The sequence below is a fragment of the Mastigoproctus giganteus genome, chromosome 6 (genome assembly GCF_048544385.1).
Source record: "Mastigoproctus giganteus isolate SK-2022 chromosome 6, ASM4854438v1, whole genome shotgun sequence".
In the NCBI taxonomy this organism is placed as follows: Eukaryota; Metazoa; Arthropoda; class Arachnida; order Uropygi; family Thelyphonidae; genus Mastigoproctus; species Mastigoproctus giganteus.
Genome location: NC_143580.1, coordinates 117,518,451 through 117,546,121, shown reverse-complemented (window position 1 = coordinate 117,546,121; position 27,671 = coordinate 117,518,451). Strand labels below are relative to the sequence as shown.

General features: G+C 35.5%; 1 protein-coding gene across 2 annotated transcripts in view; it reads left to right on the top strand.

Moving 5' to 3' along the window:
- The window catches only part of LOC150084528 (dual specificity tyrosine-phosphorylation-regulated kinase 1B-like), a 378,795-nt gene that overhangs the window by 90,281 nt on the left and 260,843 nt on the right, over nucleotides 1–27,671 (top strand). The window contains exon 3 of one of the 2 annotated variants that reach the window (XM_090376473.1): nucleotides 1,995–2,125. In XM_090376473.1, coding sequence (XP_090232599.1) covers nucleotides 2,029–2,125 — 97 coding nt within the window. In that variant the 5' untranslated portion in view covers nucleotides 1,995–2,028. Of the gene's footprint in view, nucleotides 1–1,871; nucleotides 2,126–27,671 lie in introns of those variants that run through there. The other variant, XM_090376472.1, reaches the window with a different exon arrangement.

Here is a 27,671-nt window from a genome sequence, read left to right as displayed (position 1 = left end):
GCATTTGGATCAAATGGAGGGGTGAAATGGGAGGGGGTTTTTTTGGCTGATGCTGCATAAGCTTGCTTTCTTGCATCGTATGCCTCTATTAATGCTAATGCTTTATGAAAAGGTTTAGGCATACGTAAGATATAGTATTTTTAGTATGCCTAAACTAAATAGTATGGCTTGAAGGGTTGAGAAATACAGCATTAATGAGACTTCACTAAATAGATTTTTGTAAATATAAATTTTTCCTTTTAAGTGCAATTATATGACCTTGAAGGATTTTTGTTTAACATAAATTTTAAGATTTGTTTATAACTTGAGATGAAAATAGGAAAATGATACAAAAACTCCTTAGTTTTGTAGACAGTTTTACCAAGCATTGCCCCATTTACCAAAGCGTTTTAATTATGTCTGAGTTGTTTTTGATAATTTTAAATATTATTTCACCAAGGAATTTTTAACTTTTGGATAGAGAAGAGTATATTTTGTAAAGCAGTTGCATAGACTATTTTACAAAATATACGTATTATTTTAATTTAGAATGAAAATGAGTTAAATATATACAGAATTATTTTTACTCAAATTGAAATTTACTATATATGAAATATACGAGATTTAATATTTTAAAAAGAATAATATTTGTCATTCTTTTTTACTCCTAAAGTAGGGAGAGGGGAGTAATTTTATGTATGTAGTAAGTTTCACTACTGTATATGCTTTTTATTATATACCGAAGTTAAGAGATTGGAAAGCATTATTTTTGAGGCCATTTCGTTATTTATTCTTCTTCTTCCAGGTGAATTAGAAAATTTTCGCAGCGTTTTTCCTTAATATGTAAAGTTTGTGGCGCCTAGGTGACTCCTTTGAACAGTTCTCGGTTTTTACTTTTTTTTTTTTTTATTCGTCGTTTTTACTCTGTTATTTTTAAATATTTATTTATTTATTATTATTTTCTTAATTATCTGGCTGTTAGTTTCTCACTTCCTGCCTTTAATCTTCTCTGCCATTAAAAAAAAAAAGTTAATAATAAAACTTTCTAAAGGTTGTAATCGCTCGTTCTTTCCTTAGCTTCCCTTTGGCAGACAAAACTACACCCGTCACTTGCAGTTGGGAGTCATTTGCATTGGCATACGCTGTTAGTTCATCTTTTTTGCAAATTTTGAAAGATAAAGGTTGGATTTAAATATTTACGGATGTTGTTTTTATGATTGTGTAGCGAAAATAGCATGTTTTGAAACACGTTTCATTATGGTGACGTGGTGATTCGGTCACCGCAACGACGCTGCCGTTCATGTTTTCCATCAAGATTTTCTTTCGCATGGCGGCTGTTAGACCCTTTTTCTCTTCCTCTCTCTCGTCTGTGTTGACTGTCAGCTGATAGCATCTGAGGAAAGCTGCGTAAAGCGCGACCTCGGCTACGGTTGCTGACCTTTACCGCAGTGGATTGTGTGTTTCATAAGGTGTGATTTAGTGCGTAAATGCGTGTTATTGAAACTGAGAATTTATCATAAATTTCGGTGTATTATTACATTTCTGGTAAGCCCAGAATCTGACAGTCGGTCGGAATTAAAAGTAAAATGTATAGTTGCAGTAAAATAACCATCTTGTTACAAAATGTTAGGCGTAGCAGTATTTTCGTAATTTTTGTGTTACTGCTATGTATGGGCGACAATTATTTTTGAACATATTGTGTTTAAAATAATACAGGCTGAATGTCTTTTTAATGAGAATCATATGTACGACTCATCCCGTGTTCGAATCTTATAGCGGCTTTTGAACTCCGAATGAATCAAGTTTAGGACTCATCTTTATCAAAAATATTTACACTTGGATATTAGGAATTTTGCTGCTGTGAGATATATTCATGAGCGTATATGGATTTACGACTGCATTGTTGCTGCTGTATTTTCGTTATTACGAATCCTTAAAGAAGTGTTATAAAATTTATTTGAAAACACACGAACTGAAACTGAATGATTCCTTTGATCTTCCATGGTGCTGGTCAGTGCTGAAGGCCCGGCTCCGGAGCGGCGGCACTCCATGGACGCCCCAGATAGCTCGGTTCTGCTAGCCAAGCGGACCGACTGGGCCAAAAACGAACAAGAAATGTTCTATCTGGAGTCCACACGTGCTAAACGTAAGTTTCAAATCTGTATATGTTATACAGATGTGTTATATCATTTTTGTCTGTTTATCTGTATATATATATATATGTATATAAGTAATGTTTTTCAAACCTAAGTTCAGGAGTAATTTTTCATTAATATAGAGAAGTGTGTGTTATACACTCATGTTAACTACAATTTACAGAAATAGTTGAAATGAGCTGAAGCAGTGGATTAGACAACCAGGCATATTGACAGTTAAAGGGAAATTATATTTCAAAAATCAAGCAAGCCATTCATTCAAATTTTTTTTTTATGGATAAAATTATTGGGACCAGTTTATCTTTTGTGAACTCTACTTACTGCTATTAAGTACACATGTTAATTAGCCACATTATTATGATTGATTGAAACAGTTTTGTGATGAATGCATCATTAGAATAGCTGATAATCAAACTTTTAGAAGCACATGGATGTGTCATTATGTAACTTAAACTGTAAAAGAAAAATGAGTTAATATACAACATATATACATAGGATTCTCCATTTTTCATTTACATAATTATTACTCACTACCATATGGCTGATCTTTCAGTATACATTTCTGAAATGTAGGAATAACAGTTAACAAAGAAATCCTTAAAGTTCTCTTGATATATACATTTAGTGGACTTTGAAATGGATAACTCTTGTTTAATGCAGAAATATTCCAAATTGCATAGTTTTAATGCCTAGACAGGTATAATATGTCAACATAATATTTCTGAATTAAAGGAAAAATATCTCTACTTTTACTAAATAACTATGAATGAAATAAATGCTAGCAAAAGGAATTAATGTGCAAAAATTTTTTGTTACCGTTATAACAATATGCCAGGCTGAGGTGATGGTATGTTAAGGAAAAAAGAGTTAAATGCAGCTACCATTGCAGTATTACCAAAAATTATTGTTGAATAAACTGAACTGTTAGAGATAAAGTAATTATCCATCTTTTGAGGAATTTTAATATAAATGAGCTTGGTAAGAATGTTAAAAGTGGTGAACCTTTCTGTTTTTTGTGTCTCATGAAATGAAAGTTTTAAAAAAAAATAATTTTACTCCAGATCATAATTTGCTATATAGGATATTTAATTTTTCTCCAAAGCATGCTTATTTGGAATGTGTTTGAAAATTACATTGAAACTAATGTGTAATCACTGAAAAGGAATGATTTGTAAACCAAATAGTTGCCATTGCTGCTGAATTACTGATAATTATGTACAGTCGAAGCACTTTATAGCGACCTCTTTTTAGCGTCCCACATGTTATAAAACGTCCTATGTGGTTAATGAGAAATTGGTCCCGGCCAATTTCTCATTAACCTCATACTATTTTATGAACAATCGATATAACGCCCTTCCATTATAACAGCTGTTTTCTCATTCCTCTGGGGGGTTGTTATATAAGAGCTTCATCTGTATTTTTATTATTATTAATGATTATTCAAATTTAATCAAGTGATACATATTTCATTACTCTTTAGGTGTTTTGCATATACAATAATGCAGGAACATTTTCTTTCAAAATTTTACTTTGTTTCATTATCAGATTTTTTTTAAAATCATTTTTTCTGTAAACATTTCAGATCATAACCTGCACTATAAGGAAGTGAAAAATATATTTTCATAGCATGAAATGACAGCACTTTCTTGGTATTCCACATCAAACAACATTTCCACCTTCACTATAGGATTCTGGATTGGCTTTATATTCCTTATTTGTGTAAATACATACTTTCGAATTACATCGTAAACACACACACATACTACTTATCTCTTTATTTTTGCTAATTTTATGTCCAGTTTCTCTATCATTTTCTTCTGGAAATAATATTTTGAAGATCGAGGTGTTTTAAGTTAGCTGACAAATGCAGTAGAATAATTTATATGACCATAAAAGATCTGCCAACCTGCACTGGACCAGCGTGGCAGATTATGGTCCATTTCCCTCAGTATGAATTGTTGAGGAGGCTTCCATCCTGCAGTGGGTTGATAATGGCTGCACTTTACTTTTTTTTTTACGGGTTTTAGTATTTGGTATGTTGAGGGTCTAGCGGCTCCTGGGATTTCTCCCATCTCCGCGGTGTTTTCTGCATCGAGTGACAGTACCCTGTCAAGCCAGAGATTTAAAGTGTGTGGATCATGTATAGTTTAGTCTGTTGTGCCCAATGTTCATCTGGCTTATTGGCCATCGGGCCCCCCTGATGGGACCTGATGTTGTCCATACCGCACCACGTGGCGGCTAGCCAGGTGTTACCAGTAAGGAATCAGTACTCTGGCAGGTTCTGCCACCTACTTTCCTCAGATAGAGAAGGTGGCTGAGGGCCACCTTCTCTATCGGTCCCTTTCTTCTTTTTCTACCCTCCAGCCTTCCTTCTTCCCCCCCAAATCTGTCTACCTTAAGGACCTTAAAAAAAAAAAAATTGCTTTAATCGCTATTGATGCTTTTGTTTGGTCATAGAGATTTGCTTTAAGAGCGAAAAGGGATTGTACGCTGAATCAGTTTTATTTTTGGCCGAAAAGGGTCGGGCAAGCAATTTTGGTGTAGTTACAATTTTGACATGTGGGGCTGTGCACTGTGAAGGTAGACAGATTTGGATGGGGAGAAGGAAGGTTGGAGGGTAGAAAAAGAAGAAAGGGACCGATAGAGAAGGTGGCCCCCAAATTTCAGTGGGCATGCCCATGCCACACAAGAGGGAAAGTGGGTTTGGCAGGGAGAGGAGGGGACAAGGTGTCTCCTCCCCCACCGGGAAAAGGAGATGAAAGCAGGCCCAACAAGGTGTCGGACCTGGGTTGCCACTTGGCTAGTTGGCAGCAAGGCTGCAATCTAAGTCGTTCACTTAGATCTCCAGGTGGTGGATTAGTCTCGGCAGAGGCCAGGATGCGTCACCTGCACGTGACAGGCCAGCTACATCTAGGTCCCAGTGTTTGGCTGCATCTAGTAAGGACTCAGTTGCCGTAGGTTGTTACCGCCTCATGTGTTCAAGTTCTGTAGTCACTCAGCTGGTCGTCAATTGCCAGTTGTGTTCTTTATGTCCATTCGGTAGTCCAAAGTCAGAAATTTGTTTCAGGACCACACAGGTTGTGGAATCTAGTATTTTGATGCTATGGATAGGTTGCATGAAGGGTATTTTGTCTTATTGGTATTGTATTTATATTGTTGGCCACAGAATGTCTGGTTACATTGGTAACCAAAAAAAAAACAACTGCTGACATCTTTATTTTGTTTAAAGCATTATGGAGAATACGATTATTAAATTAAATGCTATCCTTTCTGTTTGTAAATGTGAGAAACGTCAGTAAAAAGTGCTGCAGGTTGCTAACATTTGTGCTTTTTATTAAATGGAGATTTGGTCATTCTGGTGCACCAGACACTGGCTGGGGGTAGTAAAAATGTCTTATAAATCTTACAAAGTATATTTCATAATAATCATTAGTCTAAAATTTTTGTAATGTTGTGTAGTGACTGTGTGCATGATAGCTCAAGTTTAAATGTTCCCTTTTTGAATGTAACACAAACAATATTTATATATTGTTGGTTATAATGAAACTAAGTGTTTTAAATATTGCTGTTGTGTTTTTAGAGATCAATTTGCAAGATATAAGTGGAAACAGTCTCAGAGATGCCCCCCCCCCTCCAGGTTTGTCCAGGAACATCCCTATTTTTTCCCTTAAGTTATAAAGGGAAACTATTCAGTTAATGTTTAGTTTTCAGAAACGGAACCACAGTGGTAAACAAGGTTCAACTTTTCGGTCAGTGTGCATAGAGGATAGTTTTTGTTACTGCTCTTTAGCAAGAGAAACAAATGGAAAAAAAAAAAAAAGTGAGTTTGGAGTTGAACTTTGAGTGGATCTGATTAGTTGATTCAGGTGTTCAGACTAGTTTGTATGAAAGCAATGAAATTACCGATAGAAGAACGGTTTCACAAAAATATCCAGAGGAAATGTGTAGCAAAAGTTGAATATCTGTGCGATAAGGAGTGCAAGAGAATGTGTATGGCAGATATCATTAATTAACATGACTGCTTCCCTTTGAATAGAAACAAGGAGTTAGTCTTTAAGGAGATATTACCACAGATGTGGGAGTACATTTGAGATTTGTACAGAGCAGGCATCTACCAATAGGAAAAAGTAACTGGGAGCTCAGTTTTTTGGATTTGGGTAGAAAATTGAGTGGTCAGTGAAAGAGTGCACAGCATAATTGTTTCATTGGACTTTGGTTCAAGCTCATGTGACTGCTAAATGCTGTTAGCAATTGCATTCATTGTGGAAATGACTATTTTTAAATTCCTTGGCCTAATGGTGATATCAGAGTAGAAGCAGAACTGGTTTTTTTTTTTTTTTTTTAATAAGTGTGGCAATATCAGTTTTTTAACAAATATTATTATAATAGAATTATGTTTTGGAACAGTTGAAATTAATTTATTAAGTTCTCTTATCCTATTAGAATCACCAACAGGACAAGCTTTTAAGGAAATAGTAGTAGATGTGCATAGTTATAATTAGTTTCTTTAGTGCAAGATTTGTCAAAGTGGAATGTAGTGTAACTATCTTATCATCTAAATAGTTAAGATTTCCAGTCATTGGAAGAAGGTAATGGATTTATAAGAGTAGTTGAGAGAACACAACTATGAAGTAGCATAGTCAAGAAAGTGGAAGACATGGTGTTATCTAACAACACTTGCAGTGTGGTATTAGAGAGGAAATCAGCCACTAAGTTGTAACATTCAGAAGACATGCTATAGGAAAACAGTTTGTTTAGAAGACTGAACTGTCTAATGTAATAGTTCAAGCTTGAGAAGACTTTTTCATGGAATTTTACTTAAGGCAAGTGACATAAGCCATGACATGAACTGGAATTTATTTGATTTCTCCATCACTATGAAAAGAATTGAGGTAATGGCAATAGGATGCTACTTAGAAGGCAGGAATTTGACACTTATCTTTGGAATTGACTGATATATTTTCCTGCATAAGAAAAAACAAATGACAAGAGGGAACTGTGGAGAATACAGGTTTTAAGAATAAAATGGTAGCAAATTTTATTCCAGAGTGAGATTTTTTTTTTTGTTATATATTTCAGTTCATTTCCTATTAGTATTAGCAACATGATGCAAAGAACCGAAATATATACAGCCAAAAAAGAAACAACTACTTCTTTTGTATGTTCCTCATAATTTCTAAACCACCTTTAAATTTATTTAAATTACTCACTTCCACAACACAAGGTGGAAGCCAGTTCCAACAATCATTTACTCTCTCGCCGAATTGGCATTATTTTACAGAATGAATATTATTAGTTGAAGGAATGTTATTAGAATAAATGCCCATCCAATTATATATAGCTTTTGTTAAGATAGTGCAAAAATTAAAGTTACCTGCAGAAAATGATCCTTTTTTTTTTAGTTGATTAGGTAAAAAATAAAATTCGAGGACTGTTAATCTTTAGGAGCTTCTTTTTCATGCAGGATGGGTGTTTAGTTTTCACAGAATTATCAGGAGACCTCTCTAATGTGCAGTTGATTGATGTTGGCATCGTTAAATTTACATATTGAATTTAATATTGCCAGCATAGTTAAGTCCAAGCATAATGGACACAGCATGGGTTTGTTAAGAGGAAGTCTTGTCTGACCAGTTTGATTGGATACTATTTATTTATTAAGTTTGTTAAGAGGAAGTCTTGTCTGTTGCATGGGTTTGTTAAGAGGAAGTCTTGTCTGACCAGTTTGATTGGATACTATGATGTAGTCACAAATGATCGGGATGCAAAGAATAATTTTGATATCATATACAGTGGAATCTCATTAATACAAAGTTCAAGGGACCTAAATTTTCACGTTTTGTAATAAAAAGGTTTGTAGTAATGAGGTCCTCCAAAAGTGTCAAAATTTTGCCTTTTATTTATTTATTTTTTTGGTACGTACTGTATATCTAAGAATAACAATAAATAATAATAATATCAAAAATAAATTAATAAAAGAGAAAAGCAATATTAACGGAAATAAAAATATTGTAAAGTATATATTTTGATATATACAATATTTTAATAGCACAGTAAAAAGAAAGAATCCAATGTTGTTTGCACAGTTTTTGTCCTATATGCATTTTTAACTTCAGCACAGACGTTATCAAATGCAATAGTTGTTTCTTTATCAACGTTACTGCAGGCCAACACATTCTCTATTATGTTCAATGCATTTTGGGCATCTTTTTTAGATGGCAGTGTGCACACTTCTTCACTTTCACTGTCACTGGTAATAAAAACGTCATTGTTTTGTTTGGTACCCAGCAGCTCTTCTGGTGTTGGTGTTGCAGTGGTGGTAGAAACGTCATCATCCACCTTCGCAAACTCTTCAAATTTGCCAACAAAATCTATATGCTCCTTCAAATTCCTCCATTCCTTACTGTTGCTATCACATTCGTCTGCTAGACTATGTTTTACAATGATGTTCTCTCCAAGGCCACTCTTTCTGAAGCAGTTGATTATTACACTTGATGTAATACTTTCCCAAGTAATAACAAGATTACGGATAGCATCCGAGACATTCCAGTTTGGCTGAAAATTGTTCCCTCCTATGTTGCAGATCAAGTACCTTATCATGGAGGCTCTATATGGATCAAGGCATTATTTATAACCTCTTTTGAGGTTATAAATAATGCCTTGATCCAGTGGTTGCATTAAACTGGTGGTATTGGGGGTAAAAACAACAGCCGTATATTTGTCAACTGAAGTGTCTTGGCAGAATGTGCTGTACAGTGGTCTAGAATCATCAAAATGTTCCTTTTTTCTGAAGCCATTCTTCTGTCCAAATTTGATAACCAAGACCGAAAAATTTTGACTGTAAGCCAAGTGCTTCTATTGGCCTCATAATCACAGGGAAGTTGGTTAACTGCTTTAAACGTCTTGGCTTGGAAAACTTACCATTCACAAGTAGGCATAGTTTTGTACTGCCATCTGAATTGCAGCATAACAGAACAGTGAGTTTTTGTTTACTTAATTTTCCACCATGACAAGACTCTCCTCGAACAGCAAATTATAAAATAAACCTGTCTCGTCAAGATTAAAAATATCCTTTGCCTCATATTTTTCAAGGATGAACCATACAGAACACAACCAGTCTGTAGCCTTTTCTTTGTCGACTAATCCAGACTCCCTGCAAACATTTTGCGAAACCAAGTAGTTCCTGTCTTTAAATCTTTGGAGCAAGCCACTGCTGCATTTGAAGTCGCTAATACCATGTTGCTGAGCTAGATAATTTGCCTTTTCTTGCAAAATCGGACCTGATATTAGCAAATTTGATGCATGCATTTGTTGGTACCTCGAAAAGCTTTGTTTCAAGCTCCTTGTGTTTTGCACCACAAATTCGTTTCCTGTTTTTCATCGCTGCTCCAGTGTCATGCACTTCTTCAAGTCTTTTCAGTATTGTAGATGGTAAAGGGATATTGTATTCCTTTGCAATGTCTCTTTTGCTTCTTTCCGTCCTGTCAGCCTCTTGTATAATTTTTAGTTTAATTTCCAGGCTTAATTCTGTCCATCTACGGTTTTTCGCCATAGCACTGCTAGATAAGATTTAATAAAAACAAATTTTAAATTAATTTAAAGAAAAGTTCTGAAAAAGACATTAGCTCAGATAAAATGACACAAAAAATAGATTGCTATACGATAGCAAAGACTCTTTGGACTGGTAACAATTGCAACTGACCTTATTCCCGTGGAGAGTGAGGGAGTGCATGTAAACAACTTAGAAAAACTTTTTATTCTTTTGTTAATTTAACAACTCATCCTTCAGAAAGATGTTTTTCAGAGTGCACTTGACGTTGTAGCTACCATAAACTGCTTTTGTTTACAAAAAAACTAATTTCTAAGAAGTTAGTGCCATCCTTCGGGAAGTAGGGAGCCGGGTGGCCAGGGGCAATAATCGGATCGCTCTGCCAAGATTTGTATTAAACGTACAAAACGACCATATTTATTTATTACAGGGTGAAAAACAACTTTGTAATACATATTAACCGAATTTTGTAGTACATATTAACCGAATTTTGTAATAAATGAATATATTTACATAGAAAAGCCTATCCTTCCACAGGGGAATGGTATATGCTTCATATAAACGAGTACTTTGTATAAACCGAGTTTGTATTAATGAGATTTTACTGTATTTGGATCTTAGAAAGGCCTTTGATACTGTTGCACATGGAAGACTGCTGCACAAATTGGAGCAGTGTGGCATTAACGGAAAGTTGCTATAATAGATAAAGGGATGGTTGAGTGGGAGAAGACAGAGTGGTAATCAAAGGACACTGCTCTTTGTGGACTAACGTTAGTGGCGTCCCTCAGGGTTGAGTGTTGGGTCCACTGTTGTTTTCTGTATTTATAAATGATATTGATGATGATATATCAGGTTTAATGACCAAGTTTGCAGATGATACAAAGGTTGTAGGTTTACTAATGACAGTACACTGCTGCAACAGGATCTAGAAAAGTTGAGCAAATGGGCTGAGAGGTGGCAAATGAAGTTTAACATTGACAAATGTAAAGTACTACATACGGGAAGCAGTAACCCCAGAGTAACATATCAACTCTGTGGTACTACACTGACAGTGGTAGAGAATGAAAAGGACCTGGGGGTAATTGTGCAGGCAGATATGAAGTTTTCTGAGTAGTGCAGACAGTATGCAAGAGTAGCTCATGGTGTCTTGTCAATGATATACAGGAATTTTTCTAGCAGGGATAAGGAGGTGATTATCCCCTTGTATAAGGCAATGGTCAGGCTACACCTTGAGTACTGTATACAGGTCTGGAGGCCTCATTTTAAGAAGGATGTAGAGCTGTTGGAACGTGTACAGAGAAGGGCAACAAGATTGGTGAATGGAACAAAGGGTTGCTCTTACGAAGAAAGGCTTAAGTTTTGCAAATTACAGTGTCTGTAGACTAGGCACCTGCGAGGTGATCTGATTGAGGTGTATAAAGCCTTGAATGGTTTGAGCATGCTCAATGCTGATGGGATTCTTCCTCTTGCTCAGAATAATCACCTGAGAGGGCATAAATTCAAATTGAGGAAAGACAGTTGTAGGATAGATGTGTGGAAGTTTGCCTTTAGCCAGCGGGTGGTCGATTGCTGGAACAAACTTCCATCTGTTGGTGTAGAAGTTGATAGATTCAAGGCAGAACTTGACAAACATTTGGAATGAGTGGATGGGTGAAATAAGGATTTTTTTTTTTTTTTTTTTTTTTGCTATATAAGCTTGCTTTCTTGCATCATGTGCCTTTGCTAATGATAATTGCTATTTCAGAAGGCTATTTTTTGGCATGTGAGATCTCAACAAATTTGTTTAGGCCTGATCTGAATATATAATTTTAATATAATTTTAAATTATTCTTTGCATCCATTTCTTTTCTGACAACCCATAGATGCTAATTAATTTGGTTGAGCAGATCTGCCTTTATCAAATTTATGTGGTGATTGCCTTATGCTTCCACTTCAGTCAAGATGATCTTGCACTACTTCTTTAACTATTGAATCCAACACTGGGATTAAACTCATGCATCTGTAATTTCACACTTCATCCTTATGAATAGGAGTACATTTGCATATCTCCTGTCTATAGGAGTTAGAGATGTGCAAATTATTTACTGAGTGCATTTATTGCTGAGTAGTTTTTAGTAATTTAGGAAAACAAATTTCCAGATTTAGGATGTTTCGTGTAAACTTCCTCAGCAGATATATGTTTAAATTCAACAATTTCTCTTCTCCTTTCTTCTCAGTTATTGCAAAATCATTTAGCTCCTTGTTAGAGTATGATAAACTTCTCGCCTCTACTTCTCAAGAATTCCTTATTTGAATATAGACGTAAAATACTCATCCAGTTTGAGAGCAACTTGAGCAGGATCATGAACAGTTGAACCATTAATATCAAGTGAACTAATTTCATTATCCCTTCTAGTGTTCACTTAAGTAAAGAAGTATTTGCTGTTTTTCTTTGCATCCTTGCCAAAGATTTCTCGTAACCTGCCTTCACTTGCTTAACCTCCTTTGTGACTTGATTACAGACTAGTTTGTATCTACTATTGGCTTTTGTGTCTCCTGATAATTTATATCAGTGGTTTTCAACCGGGGTGCCGCAACAACATTCCAGGGATGCCACATAATTTGGGTTTAAGTTACTTAAACTTGTTATTTTTTTAAATTTATATGTTTATTTCATTATAAAAAAGATGTACAGTATCTTTAATTTTGTGGTGATCTATAATTGATGTTTATTTAGTACCTCTATATAAAGAATAAAATTATTATATACTGTATATATATATATATATATAATAATAATAAGATTCTTTATTAACATAAGTTTTATACAATAATGATTCCTCACACAGAAATCCAGAGGAATCTTACAATTTGTTGTTTATACAAGTGATTTTGTTTTATATAAAAAAAAAAAATATATATATATAGATATATGTATATAAAATATATATAATAATAATAATAATAACTATATAATAATTAATAGATCAAAGCAAAGATGATAAACAGAATGTAAAATGAATGAAGTAGTAATTACAGCGAAAACGGACTACAAGTTGAGCAGAACATGAAATGACATCGGCTAGCTAAGATCGGCACTTACACAAATGTCCTTTACAAACAGCAAGATGGGCCAAGATGCCATCGCGATATGCCTTGTCTATAGTCCACAGGTCGATGTCGATGTTGAGCGAGTTGAGAGTGTCCAGAGTCACATTAGGGAAGTGTCTCCTGAAATTCTGTAACCGCTGGAGCCTTGAGCACAGGGAGGGAGTACTACGGAGATGTCTGCCTGGCAAACGCCAACCAACCGTGTTCCAGATGTTGATGTGATCCTGCTTAGCTGAGCACAGATGAAGGAATGACTTTATTTTTAGCACATGGGCTCTGTGGACGATGGACGTATATTGCAGGTTGCAACAGAGAATAGATTTAGATGTTGTGTAGTTCTGGTGTGACCACAAGTTGGCCCACTTCAGCACATATATATATATATATATATATATATAATTTGTATTATGAAATGTAATTTTTATAGCAAACGAATTTTGCCATAACACACCCAGGAGAGCTTTGGCAGGAGGTATGGAAGGTAACACGAGCTTGCTCTTTGCTAAGACTTCTTTACACACACACACACACACACACACACACACACACACACACACACACACACACACACACACACACACACACACACACACAGAAAATTGAGTAGGGGTGCCGCAAAATAAAATAAGAGTTAGGGGTGCCATTATTAAAACGAGGTTGAAAACCACTGATTTATATTCATCCCATGGTTTTCTCTTCTCTGTTATTAGTTCATGTGACATCCATTTAGGCCTAAACCCTGAACACTATTTCTTAGTTGGTATAAAAAGCCTAGTAACGTCTATGATTAATTTCTTGAATGTTTCCCATTTAGAATTTCCTGATGGTAGAATGTTTCCCATTTAGAATTTGCATCATCAGTTCTTCCTACTGTATAGAATTTAAAAGCTGTCTGTATAACATATAAATTATATTATATTATTAGAAATTATATACAGTTGTATGCAGTAAATATATGAGGGCAAATGTATGAAGCCTTATTTTAGCTTTCAAGTAAGGAATAAAAGTAAAACTGTAGGCTTCGATTAAATAAGCAATATATCAGTGTTACTAAATCACCTTTAGAACACCGACCGGGCTAGCCAGGTGGGTAAAGTGCCTGCCTGGCAACACAAATGTCGTGGGTTCGAATCCTGCCTCGGGCTGGATCAGAGTAAAATGCAAAACTTTGGGAGGTGCACTATGGCCACAGAAGCCGATGTGCCAACAACTAACAAAAAAAAAAAAAAAAAAAAAAACCTTTAGAACATGAACAGGTGTATCCTTGTATGTAGTTTATCACAGCACTTTAAATTTAAAAAAATAATAAATGCGCATACACACGAACGTGCACACACACACACACACACACACACACACACACACACACACACACACACACACACACACACACACACACACACACACACACACACACACACACACATATATAATCCAATTAATCCAAAAATTAAATAAAGAGATAAAAAGTAATAAAAATATATAGTAAAAATAAATAAGAAAAAAATAGTTGAAAAGCTAACATAGCAGAAAAGCACAATCTACTTTTCAACAAAAAAGTAGATTGTGCTTTTCTGCTGCAAAAGCACAATCTACTACATGTTGCTTATAATAAGCTAAAATAGGATATTTTCCAGTAGCATGGCACACCAGTAGAGTGAAAATGAACTTAACCAAATAAAATAACAGAAAAATAGGGGGGAGGGGAATAAAGAAGAGGGTAGTGTTGAAGCAATGTTCCTAAAATAATTTAGAAAATTAAGCCAATTAAAAGAAATTAAGCGGTGCCCCCTAGTAGGTACCCATTTCCGAATTATATGAAATCTCACTAAACGTGGACTAACAACATTACGTGACCAAATAGACTGACCATTATGCCCCATCTCAACAGGACCACGAGGCCAATAATAGTCAGGGAATCACTGCATTTTCAATGCTAAACAAATCTGTGCAATGACGGAATGATACTAAGATCAAACTGCTGATGCAATAGATTTGCATAGCAGTGTAGTCCTAATGCAGTGAAAAATCATAAGACAGAAAATCTAGTACTCGCATGGTCACACCACACGACTAACGCTGCATACATACCGGCCATCTATAGCCTAATTTGTTTATATATATATATATGTATTCAGTTTAACTATTGTTTTGTCAGCGGTGTAGTTTGGCCATGCGCATACTAGGCTTTCTGTCTTATTATTTTTCACTGCACAAGGACCACCACTATGCAAATCTATTGCATCGGCGGTTTGATCTTAGTATCATTTCGTCATTGCATAGATTTGTTTAGCGTTCGAAATGCAGTGATTCTCTGACTATTATTGGCCTCGTGGTCCTGTGTCGAGATGGGACATAATGGTCAGTCTATTTTATTTCATTTTATTAATTACTATTTTCAGTTTATTTGGTCACGTAATGTTGTTAGTCTACTTTTCCACCTTAGTGAGATTTCACATAATTCGGAAACGGGTGCCTACTATTTAGTGGCGCCCCACCACTAAATTTGTTTTAATTGGCTTAATTTTCTAAATTATTTTAGGAACATTGCTTCAACACTACCTTCTACTTTATTTTATGCCCCCCCCTCCCTATTTTTCTGTTATTTTCGTTATTTTATTTGGTTAAGTTCATTTTCACACTACTGGTTTGCCATGCTACTGGCAAATATCCTATTTTAGCTTATATATATATATATATATATATATATATAAAGATGTAACTACCATCAAGGCTAAAGGGAAGGGCTTTTGCTTTCGTAAAGGTGACTACAGGGGTCTCGGACAGTTTTTAAATTCTGTACAGTGGGATGAACTGATGATGTTACCAATGTTGAATTCTAAATGGGAAGCTTTCAGGGAATTAATTTTGGAGCCTACTAGGCTTTTCATTCCAACTAAGAAATACTGTTCAAGGTTTAGGCCTAAATGGATGTCAGATAAATTAATGGGCTCGTGGCAGTGAAGAAAAATGTATGGGATGCATATAAAGTATCAAGTGACACAGTAGCCTATGGCAGATATAAACTAGTCTGTAATCAAGTCACAAAGGAAGTTATGCAAGTGAAGGCAGATTACGAGAAATCTTTGTCAAGGGATGCAAAGAAAAACAGCAAAGAGTTCTTTATTTATGTAAACTCTAGAAGGAAAGGTATGAATCAGATTGGACCACTTAACATAGATGGGTTGACTATTGATGATCATGTTCAGGTAACTGATAAAGTGAATGAGTATTTTGCATTTACATTCACACATGAGGAGTTATTCGAGGAGAGGAATGCCAGAAGTTTATCAAATGCTAACAGGGAGCTAAGTGATTTTGTAATAACTGAGCTCAAACTGGAGAAAAAATTGTTGAAGTTAAACATAAGGAAGGCACCTGGGGTGGACGGGATCTATCCAGTTATATTAAAGGAGGCAGCAAAGGAAGTAAGCAAACCCTTAGCCATAATTATGAGAGCTTCCTTGGACTCAAGGGAGGTCCCCATGGACTGGAGGTGTGCAAATGTATCACCAATTCACAAATGGATTTAATAGGTGACATAAGTAACTATAGACCTGTTAGTTTAACGTGTTCTAGGGAAAATAATAGAATCACTGGTTAAAAAGGCATTGCAGGATTATCTAGACAAGACTGCAGTAATAATTAAGACACAGCATGGGTTTGTTAAAGGGAAATCTTGTCTGAACAATTTGTTTGGCTACTGTGATTTGGTCACAAAGGAACTGAATGTCAAAAATAATTTTGATATCATATACTTGGATTTCAGGAAATCTTTTGATACTGTTGCACATGGAAGACTGCTGTACAAATTGGAGAGGTATGGCATTAAGGGTAAGTTGCTACAATGGATAAAGGGATGGTTGAGTGGGAGACGACAGAGAGTGGTAATCAGTGGACACTGCTCTTCGTGGACAAATGTTATTAGTGGAGTTCCTCAGGATTTCGGTGCTGGGCCCATTGTTTTGTGTATTTATCAATGATATCGATGAAGGTATATCGGGCTTAATGTCCAAGTTTGCAGATGATGCAAAGGTTGGCAGGGTTGTTAACGACAGTAAAGACAGTATGCTACTCCAACTGGATCTAGATAAGTTGGGCAAATGGGCTGAGAACTGGCAACTGAAGTTTAACATTGACAAATGCAAAATACTGCATATGGGTAGCAATAACTGAAAAGAAATGTACCAACTGCGGTATTACACTCAGGGAAGTGGAAAAGACCTGGGAGTATGAAGTTTGCTGAGCAGTGCAGACGGGCTGCCAGGGCAGGTCATGGAGTCTTGTCAATGATATATAGGAATTTTGCTAGCAGGGACAGGGAGGTGATTATTCCGTTATACAAGGCAATGGTCAGGCCACACCTAGAGTACTGTGTACAGGTCTGGAGGCCTCGTTTTAGGAAGGATGTAGAATTGCTAGAACGAGTACAAAGAAGGGCAACAAGATTGGGAGGGGAACAAAGTGGTGCTCTTTTATCAAGAAAGGCTTAAGTTCTGCAAATTGCAGTGCCTGGATAGTAGGCACCTGCGAGGTGATCTGATTGAGGCAAGCTAGGTGTGTAAATACCCAACCTTTTAGAGAGGGCCTTGGCTGAGTGTTAGTTGAAGGAGAAACTAATACCACTAGCCTGTGATATGCTTTAAAATGTTGAAAAATATGGCCAAAAATAAAAATGTAATTTACTTTATTTCAATGAAGTAAAAATGATGAATATCAGAAAACAATTAAATACCTGTCATTCGTTAAGTTGTTTCATCTTAGGTATCTTAGGCATAAATGTATCATTAAGAAAGGCATACATGTTTCATCAAGATAGGCATAAATGGAATATAAACAGAAGCAAAGAGCTATGACAACTGGAGTTACTCAGTAGAAAGCTGTGTAAAAAAAGAACTGGTGCCCTCTAGCTATTATTGTAACATAGAAATGAGTTGAGCTATTGAATAGAAATAAAAAATGAATGCGAAAGGCTGATTGGCGAAAAAAAAAAAAAAAAAAATTCTGAAGAAATGAGAAAGAGCAACATGCCATAGACAAAAAGAAGAATATAAAATACCATTTCAATTGTAAATGATTATTAAAAGTAAAAATGAAAGTAGACTTAGAGAGTGAAAAGGTATAGATATCGTTCAGGTAGAAATGCGTACAGATAATGTTTTTATGCACTTTTTATAGAAATATTAGAATTACAATTAGTTAGGTAAATAATGTTAAAATTGAATTTATTTCTTTCGTCAAATAATTCTAATTTATGATGAAGAGGGGGACTTTGTATTCCTTACAACTCAAGTTTGTCTCATACAGGATTACAGTGAAAATGTAATACTTCAATCAATTATTAATAAAAATAGTATTTAGCAATTTCAATTTAAAAAATTGCTTGCCTGGCAGATAACAGCCACTGTTTTTAGCACTTGTGGTGAATCTGAAGCCGACAGGTTGCTTGTGGAACTTGGCTATCATATATAAAAATGGTAGTGTTGAATTTTGAATTTTAGTATGCAACTTTTTATGTAGGGCCATATGTTTTTTAATGGTTGTATTAATGCCAAGATTACAATGCAGAAAAGTAGTGCTGCTATCAACTTCCTTTTTAAGAGTGGTATAGTAGAACTGTTTACAAAAAATAGCAGTTATTTGAAGCCTTATCCACTGGGGTAATGATAAAGTTCTGCTGTAAGTCCAAAATATTCCTATCTTAAAAAACCCAAAATAGGTTTTTTAAGATAGGAATACTTCATGCGTGGATTGTTATAAAGATTATAAGCCCCAGAAATTGTTTTTACCATGTCTTGGTATACAATGTTTATCCAATTTTGAAATGCTTCATGAGCTATTGTATATTTGTACGCTAACTTATTGCAGAAATGAAAGATATTAAGGTACAGATCTCTATAGATATTATTTAAATAGGCTTTATGGATAGGCCTGAATTTGAAGCTTTTTTCCATACAAGCCTTGAGTGAGTTGTTATTGACAATATCCAGATTGCCAGTGATAATGTCCATAATGCTGATCCACAAAAGGAGCATATGGGATTATTGTAGTGACATGGAAGATCTGAAAGTTGCAAATTGTCTAAGTTGGTAGCTAATGTTTTATAGTTACATATTTTAAGTCCAATAGGAGTTTCATAGCTGAAACAGTGACGAATATTGAACCTAAAATTGCTATTAAATTGAAGAAAACTATTGTGATTATTGAGTAAATAATGCAAAGGAATTTCATCAAATCAGCTATGTGCAAATTTAATGATGCAATATTCATTGTTATATACAGGGTGTCTCAAAAATATTGGTACAAACGTTTAGGGGAGGTAGGTAACATCTAAAGGAATGTGAATCGCATAGGAACCCATAACCGGAAACGTCACCGTAAGTCGGTACACGCTGCTGTTCATCAGTTTGGGAGAGGGAAAATTTCTGGTTTACTCATTCAAGCAGTAGTCGCCGCACGAAGAGCATGCATTGATATACGAACTGTGAGCTGGCACACATGCACCTAGTGTATGGATTAGCAGAGGGCCCACATGTTGTGCACCCCCACGCGGCACAACATTGCTTCGCAATAAATGTTTGGGCAGGTATGGTCGGTGACTGCTTAGTCGGCCCATACCTGTTACCATCCCGCATGAACTCCGCTAAATATCGGATCTTTCTTGAACAAGTTCTACCAGAGTTACTTGACGATGTTCCAGCAAATGTGAGATGCAACATTTGGTTTCAACATGACGGGGCGCCTGCCCATTATGGAAGGTGTGTTCGTGACCATTTGAACAGGCGTTTTGGGCGTCGATGGATTGGCCGTGGTGGACCCATTGCTGGCCCCCACGCTCACCTGATTTATCGAGCCTTGATTTCTTTCTGTGGGGTGCCCTCAAATCTATCGTGTATGAATCGCTTGTGGAGACGGAAATGGATCTCGTGGCGAGACTCATCTGCGATGCTACTACTGTCAAAGAAACTCCAGGTGTTTGACCGTGTCTGCCAATCCATGCTGCGTCGGTGTCACGCATGCATCGCGTCTCATGGTGGAACCTTCGAGCATCTGTTGTAACATCATGAAATGCATCCATCTCGTACTCCATTGTTAATATTATGTCAAATAAATGTTTGCCACTAATTACTGTCTTGTGTCATTTCTGCTTCTTGTGCCTCTGCTACTACTTTCCCGTGACGTTTCCGGTTATGGGTTCCTATGCGATTCACATTCCTTTAGATGTTACCTACCTCCCCTAAACGTTTGTACCAATATTTTAAGACACCCTGTATATATAATGTGTATTATGAATTGTAATTTTGCTTATAGTTATATTATTGTAATAACTGTAACATTTTTAAAAATATTTTATATATATATATTATATATATACAGAGAGAGAGAGAGAAAATCACATCTAATAGGCAGAAAATTGAGTGGGGTGCCACTCAATTTAATTTATAAAATAAATTACTTAGGGTTACTGTTATTAAAAAGGGTTGAAAACCATACTGTCCTAACTGCTTGGCTAAAGCAGGAAGGTGAGAATTATATGGAAGAAATTAAAAAAAAAGTTAAAATCCCCTGAAAAACAAGTGCCCCTTCTCCCATTGGTTTGTTGTTTAGGACTTAAATAAAATGTTTAATATTTGGGAACTTTTCATTAAGCCTACAAGAATTATTCCCCTTTTTAATTTTACTTCAAATATGAAACTGTACTTGAAACTTGTATCTTACACAATCTTTCTGTGTCAAAGCTCTCTCTCTGGACTGAACCAGTTCCATTGCTTCTTTCCCAAAACCGAATAACAGCTTGTACTGATTTTTAAATGAACTGTTTTCTACAACAGCATGTTAGAGAGGCAACAAGAGAAAGTAATACTTTTGATCTGATTATCAGCAGTGATTATTCATGCATTAAAACCTTCAGGTAAAAGAACCACTAAGTGGTAGTGATCACAGTGTACTGATATGGGATTTACTTAAAGATGTAACTACCATCAAAGATAAAGGGAAGGATTTTTGTTTTTGTAAAGGTGACTGCAGTGATCTTGGACAGTTTTTAAATTCTGTACAGTGGGACCAACCAAATATGTTACCATCAGCAAATTCTAAATGGGAAGCATTCAAGGGAATAATCATAGAAGCCATTAGGCTTTTCATACCAACTATGAAATACTATTCAAGGCTTAGACCTAAATGAATGTGAGTTGAATTAATGAGACTCATGGCAGAGAACAAAAATGTATGGGATGCATATAAATTATCAGGCGATACAGAAGCCTATGGCATATATGAACTAGTCTGTAATCAAGTCACAAGGGAGATTAGGCAAGCTAAAGCAGATTATCAGAGATCTTTTGCAAAGTATTCAAAGAAAAACAGCAAAAACTTATTTACTTATGTAAACAATAGAAGCAAAGGGATGAATAACATTGGTTTACTTGACATTGATGGTTCAACTGTTAATGATTCTGCTCAGGTTGCCACCAAACTGAATAAGTAGTTTTTATCTACATTCACACATGAGGAATTCTTTAGTGATGTGAATGCCAGAAGCTTTGTCAAATTTTAACAGGAAACAAATGATTTTTTAATAACTTGAGGAAAGTGGGAGAGAAATTGTTGAAGTTAAACATAAAAAACACACCTGGGATGGATGGGATCTATTCAGTTATATTAAGAACATTCTAAAGTAACTTATTAATTTATAAAAATCTATGTATTCATAGCTAAGTTTTACCTCAAATCATCTGTTCATTAACACTTGTTTTGTATTCCAGAATGTGTTGCATACTTAAAAAAACTTAGTTTGTGGCACTTCCAAAATCTCTGAACTGTGACACAGGTGTGCACACCTGTGTCACAGTTCAGAGATTATTTCATTGTATTGTTGGTGAAGCAAATGTTAAAAGAGGAGGAAATTTATTTTTGGGACAGAGGAGGTTTGAAACAGAAGTAAACAATGATAAATCAACAGGGTTTTTTTTTTTTTAATCAGTATTTCAAGTTTTCAACATAAAGGGAAATACAACCTATGCTGTTCAGAGTTGGCACTTTAACAACTGAGGTAACAGAAACCATTTTAAATAATAATAAAGGGTAAACAGATTTGAATTTAAAGAACATTGAGATGTGTGGTGATAATGCAGTAAATAAAAATATTATGGTATTAGCTAGAATTCCGTAAGCAAGTCATCGGAGTGAAAAATTTTTGTGGATGTGTAATATTAGACTGTATTCTTCCATTCAAAAACACATCGGGTTTCATTATTTTTTTTTTAAAGCAGAATGGCGGATATGGGACCCTAAGCAGGAATTCTCTTTCAAAACTTTATTCATTATGATCTTCAGAAAATATTGGTCAATAATGGCAATTATATTCACTGCTCACAAGAAACAAAAACATAACACAATAAAGGTGTAATAGCAAACACAGTTAAGTTATGAATAATATTATCGATAACTATTGTGTTTTCTTTAATGGTTTTTTGTGTCAAGTGCATTTTGATTTTCCATTAATTGTCTTATATAAAAATGTGATAATTAGAATTTCTGTGTTCCTACAGTTGCTTGACTGAATAGTTTTACTTTGGCAAAAATAAAATTACAGATCTATTTGTGTAATTAGAAGCCCTTAATATTAGGATGCTCAAGAAAAGCCTGAGTGGCAAAAATTACATTCCTGGCTTTTATAGCAATGCCCTAGTTTTTCTTCTTCAGTGTATCTTGTTCCAGTTTTTTTATTTATTTATTAATTTTTTTTCAATTGCCAAAAGCCTGGTCACCTTATTTCAAAGGTGAAATATGAAAGAGAAGGCCACCTTTCATTATGTGAAAGTTATTTGTAATTCAAGTTAAACGTAAAGCAAATATACTTAAATGTAATTATAGAAAAATATGTGCAACAAATATACAGGATTTAGTAGGGAAATTAGTGGTTTCAAAGAGTTGGTAATTAAATAATTTGTATTTGCCGAATTACAAATGTCATCTTAAATTGTACAATGGACCATTAATTTTTTTTTGAAGATCGATATCCTTGAGGTGACCTCCATCTCTGCACAGGCATATTCTGTTCATAGCAACAGAATTTCAGGAATTCTTCACAAATTATTTCTTTCAGCTCTTCAATGTTGTGTGGGTATTGAGACCTTTCTTTTTAAATGCTCCCATTAAAAAAAATCCACATATTGACACGTCTTGATGACCTTGGAAGCCAAAAAAAGTTACCTTTCCTGGAGATTATGTGGTTGGTTATGAAAATGAGTTATACAGCATTCATTGATACTCTGGCAGTATGAGGCATCATGCCATCTTGTGGAAAGCAACTGACCTCATTAACTTGAGGAAACCAAGTAATTAAGTTCATCAGTTGTCAGAAAAAGTTGAGATCATGTTAGCATAGTAGCCTGACCACAGTTATTCCTTCTATTATCATCTTCAGAAAATATGGGCCAATAATGGCATGAGATGAATTGCACACCACACATTTTGTCTGGTCACTGTGCAGTAGTTGTGGGTGGAATTGGTAAGGGTTTTCTTTGGACCAATAATGAAAGTTCAGTTTATTCACAAAACTGTTTAGCTGAAAGTGAGCTTCATCAGACACCTGTAGATTATCAATAAAGTCTTCATCATTATTCATTTGAGTTAGCAATTATTTTTTTTTTTTTTACAAAAGATTTTATGGGTGGGGAGATCTCGAGGTTTTAATTCTTGCACAGGTACTCCTTATTGGATAAGATCACTAACATTTTTGACTCCTGCGAGAGGGTTGTTGTTGTTATTTGGTTTTTAGGAGCATTAGCAACTAAGGCCATATTGCTCCGGGAATATGCGGTGGTCATTCCCTGACCTTTCCGCATCCTCCGTATTTGGTGGTGACGGGTTTGAACCCCGGTCTAATCAAGAAGCGTGTGCTACACACTGCTGCTCCTTCCCACCTGGCTACGGAGGCCTTCTGCGAGAGGGGTCTTGATCAGTGCTGTAGTTATAAAATTAGCAGAAGGTATACTCCATGAATGTTATGTTAAATGTTTTAATAATATTAGTTTTTTCAAGTCTTTCAAAAACCAGAAGGTATATGCTATTAATACACCTAAAAAGAAATCTAGAGTGTATACAGCGTATATCCACCTATACCATCCAGTACAGCCCTGGTCTTGATAGTTGCAGTGTTTTCTGTTGTACAGGCTTTTCTTAATCCACCCAGTCTTCATTTGAGAGCAGAACCAGTTTGATCAAAATTACATACCTATGTTTTAATGGCATGAGCAGATGGTACGGTATCTTTACACTTAAACTTAAAATGAGTGTAAAATAAAAGTTGAGCAGCCTCATAGTTGTTCTTTTTATAAAGTGACTTGATGGTGAAAGTATATTGTGCACCATTCCACTTGTAGCATCATGTACTTTGCCACAGTTCCTGATTTTTTTTGAATTCTGCTTACAGTATATCAGTACTTTGACCTTTTGTTAATGAATTTGTTAATATTATTATATGTAATTTTTATATATTTTTTAATGAAAAATGTTATTTTCTTATATCAGTCATTTTCAGTTAAAACTTATTCTGCTAAAATAAAAAGAATGAAAAAACATAAACATTATTAATATAAAATATAAACATGAAAGTATTAATCCCATCCATTATCCACTTTATAGAACTATTAAGGATGTGAAATTTCATTAGGCATGTGTGCATATTTCTGTTTGTACAGGTCTTTTTATAAAATGTCCAGATTACTGCCATTTAGCAATAGTAAATGTACTTATGTGGTGGGAAAATTAATCCACTTTTAATTAGTGTCATTTGAGGAAAATCAGCCAAATGATTTTTCCATTTCTGGAAAGCTTATTTCAAAATCTTTGAAAGCTGAATCATGATCTTGTCGTGAAGGAACCAGTCTTTGGAGTTCCATTTTTCCACTCTTCTTCTTCAAGCAATATCATAAAGGCATCTCAGAACGTCAACATAGAACTCTTTATTACCCTTTGTTATTCTGGAGTGTATTCATAGTGGACAACACCCTTACTGTCAGAAAATGGTAGCAACACCATTTTTTGACAGTAAGGGTAACTTTGTGAAGATGGTGTTGCTACCATTTTCTGAGGAGGAGTTCTCCTCAGAAATTACTGTTCTTAGATTTTTGGTCTTCCCTGTAGATTCACGTTCCATCATCCACTTATGATATACATTTCAAAGATTCCTGTCATTACTTGCATATTCAAACAAATTGAAAGTGACTTTGGCAGTGGCTTCTGTTACAGTCTATAGCACCAACTTTTAAAGAGTAAGCGTCTTGTTAAAAAGTTAAATTTTGTTAAATGGAATGACACGATTGGCTGGAGATAGAAGTTTCTTCAGCAATTTCACAAATGGTCCTTCATTTCATACCAAAGTTCGCATTTGGAACACCAGTTATTTGTTGAAGGCTTTCCATATTATGAATCACTTTCAACAGACTCTGCCTTCTCTGAAATGATAAAGTCAGTCAAAAACTTGTTACAGCTCATTGCGGAGTTTTGAATATGCTGTTTGAAATCAAAGGTTTCACTTATGGTTTTACTGATTTTAAATTAGAATTTATGCATACTCACACATCATTCAGTGCACCCTGACAATTTGAAATATAGTGTGATGTGAAAACACAATCTTCCTTATTGGCTAATAATGATATTGCCATGAAACAACATGTAGCAGTTTGCTCTGTCTCAGCCTTTTAAAATAGCATAATCCAAATGCTTAGTGCAATACCAGGTAACTGATTGCAAAGGCAAGTTTATTCTGCTTTGAGAATCAAGACCATTCATTATCTATACAGTTTTTTTTTTTTTTTTAAATGAAAACCCCCAAACACGAGAGGTATTAGAACCTATAGTACTTAGTACCGTGCTTGGGTTGGAGGTTGAGAAGACGAAAGAAGGTATTTGTTGACATTAGACTTGAACTTCTGTAGACTGTAATTTTCAGGAAATACGTGTGAAGGAAGGTTATTCCAGAAAACGGCAGTTGAATGAATAAACAAGGAAAATTAAAAGTTGGTTCTGTGAGTTTGAAGTTGAACAGTAAATGGATGTTGGCTGGTGGCAGCACGTGTTTGGACTGTTTTGAAAGAGAGAGAGCAGAAATTATAGACGCCAATTCAGAAGAACAGTGCCCATGGAAGTATCTGTAGAAGTGGCATGCAGCAGAAACAGTACATCTATGAGACAGAGAGTGGAGAGACTCTGTTAGAGACGAATCATTAATTAACCTAACTACCCTCTTCTGAACGGAATCAAGAAGCCTGAGAGAGGTTTTGGGAGCACAACCCCAGATGTGGGAACAATATTCCATGGTAGGGCAGATTTGCGATTTGTACAGAGTGAGCAGCTGTTTGGAAGAAAAGTAACGCTGAGAGAGAAAGAGAAAACCAAGTTTTTTAAATGCAGAGGAAGCAATATTTGTAATGTTCTTGTGCCAAGAGAGATTAGAAGTCAGGGTAATCCCCAAAAGAGATATATCATTTTGCCTAGAAATCGGAGTGTGACCAAAGATAAGCATAGGAGCAGAAGAATCCTTTTTTCGAGATATAAGACAAGACTGAGTTTTAGAAGGATTGAAATCAACTAAGTTGTCTTTGCCCCACTGGAAAATTACCTGGAGATTGGCATTTAAGGAATTGGTAGCGGATATTCGAGAAGTTGAAGCTGATTGAGCAGGCAAGGTTTTTCAAAACGGAAAGAGCAATGCAATGTGCTATGGTGCCTCCGTAGCTAGGTGGGCAGGAGCAGCAGTGCGTAGCAAATGCTTCTTGATTAGACTGGGGTTCGAGCCCATGACCACAAAATACTGAGGATGTGGAAAGGTCAGGGAATGACCACCGCATACCCCGGGGCAACATGGCCTTAGTTGCTAATGCTCCTAAAAAACCAAATAACAAACAACAAGCAATGTGCTATCATCGGCAAAACTGTGGATAGGATTTCCAGTCAATGGAAGAAGGTCATTAATATACAAGAGGAAAAGAGTGGGGGAAAGAACTGAATCTTGGGGGACACCAGCATTAGTGGAGAGGTTAGAAGACAGAGAGCCATCTACCATCACCCTCAGTGAGCGATCAGAGAGAAAACTGGATAACCAATTACAAAAAACAGTTGGCAAACCATAAGATGGAAGTGTGTTTAGAAGACCTTTATGCCAAGCACGATTGAAAGCCTTTGAGATGTCAAGAGCAATTGCTTGTGTTTCGCCAAACTTTTCCATTGAATTTGTTCAGATATGGGTAACATAAGCCAGAATATCACCAGTGGATTGACACTGATGGAATCTATACTGGCAATCTTTGATCAGGCGGAAGGTTTCTAGGTAGTTTAAGAGTTGGCAGTTAATTGATTTCTCCATTACTTTGAACAGCGGTTTCCAAACTTTTTTTGTCGCGGAACCCCTATACGCTGTTTCAAAAATTACGGAACCCTAACTATATATATATATAGTTATTATATTAAAAATATATATATTTGGATAAAAATGTTTTACAAAATTATGGTAGTGGCCTTTATTGAAAACATGTTTGATACAATTTTTAATACAAAAAAACCTGCAATAAATGCAATACATTTTCACAAACTTATTTATATAAATGAGACTGAAAAGTAACAGTTTTAAAACTTGTTTGTTATTTGGTTTTTAGGAGCATTTGTAACTAAAGCCATATTGCTCCAGAGATATGCGGTGGTTATTCCCTGACCTTTCCGTATTTGGTGGTCACGGGCTCGAACCTTGGTCTAATCAAGAAGCGTGTGCTATGCACTGCTGCTCCTGCCCACCTGGCTACGGAGGCGCCACCTTTTAAAAGTTAACATTCAATTTTATTTCATTCCTAAAAACTAGAAAACATTAAAATGAAAAAAAAAAATTGAGAAGTATGCTT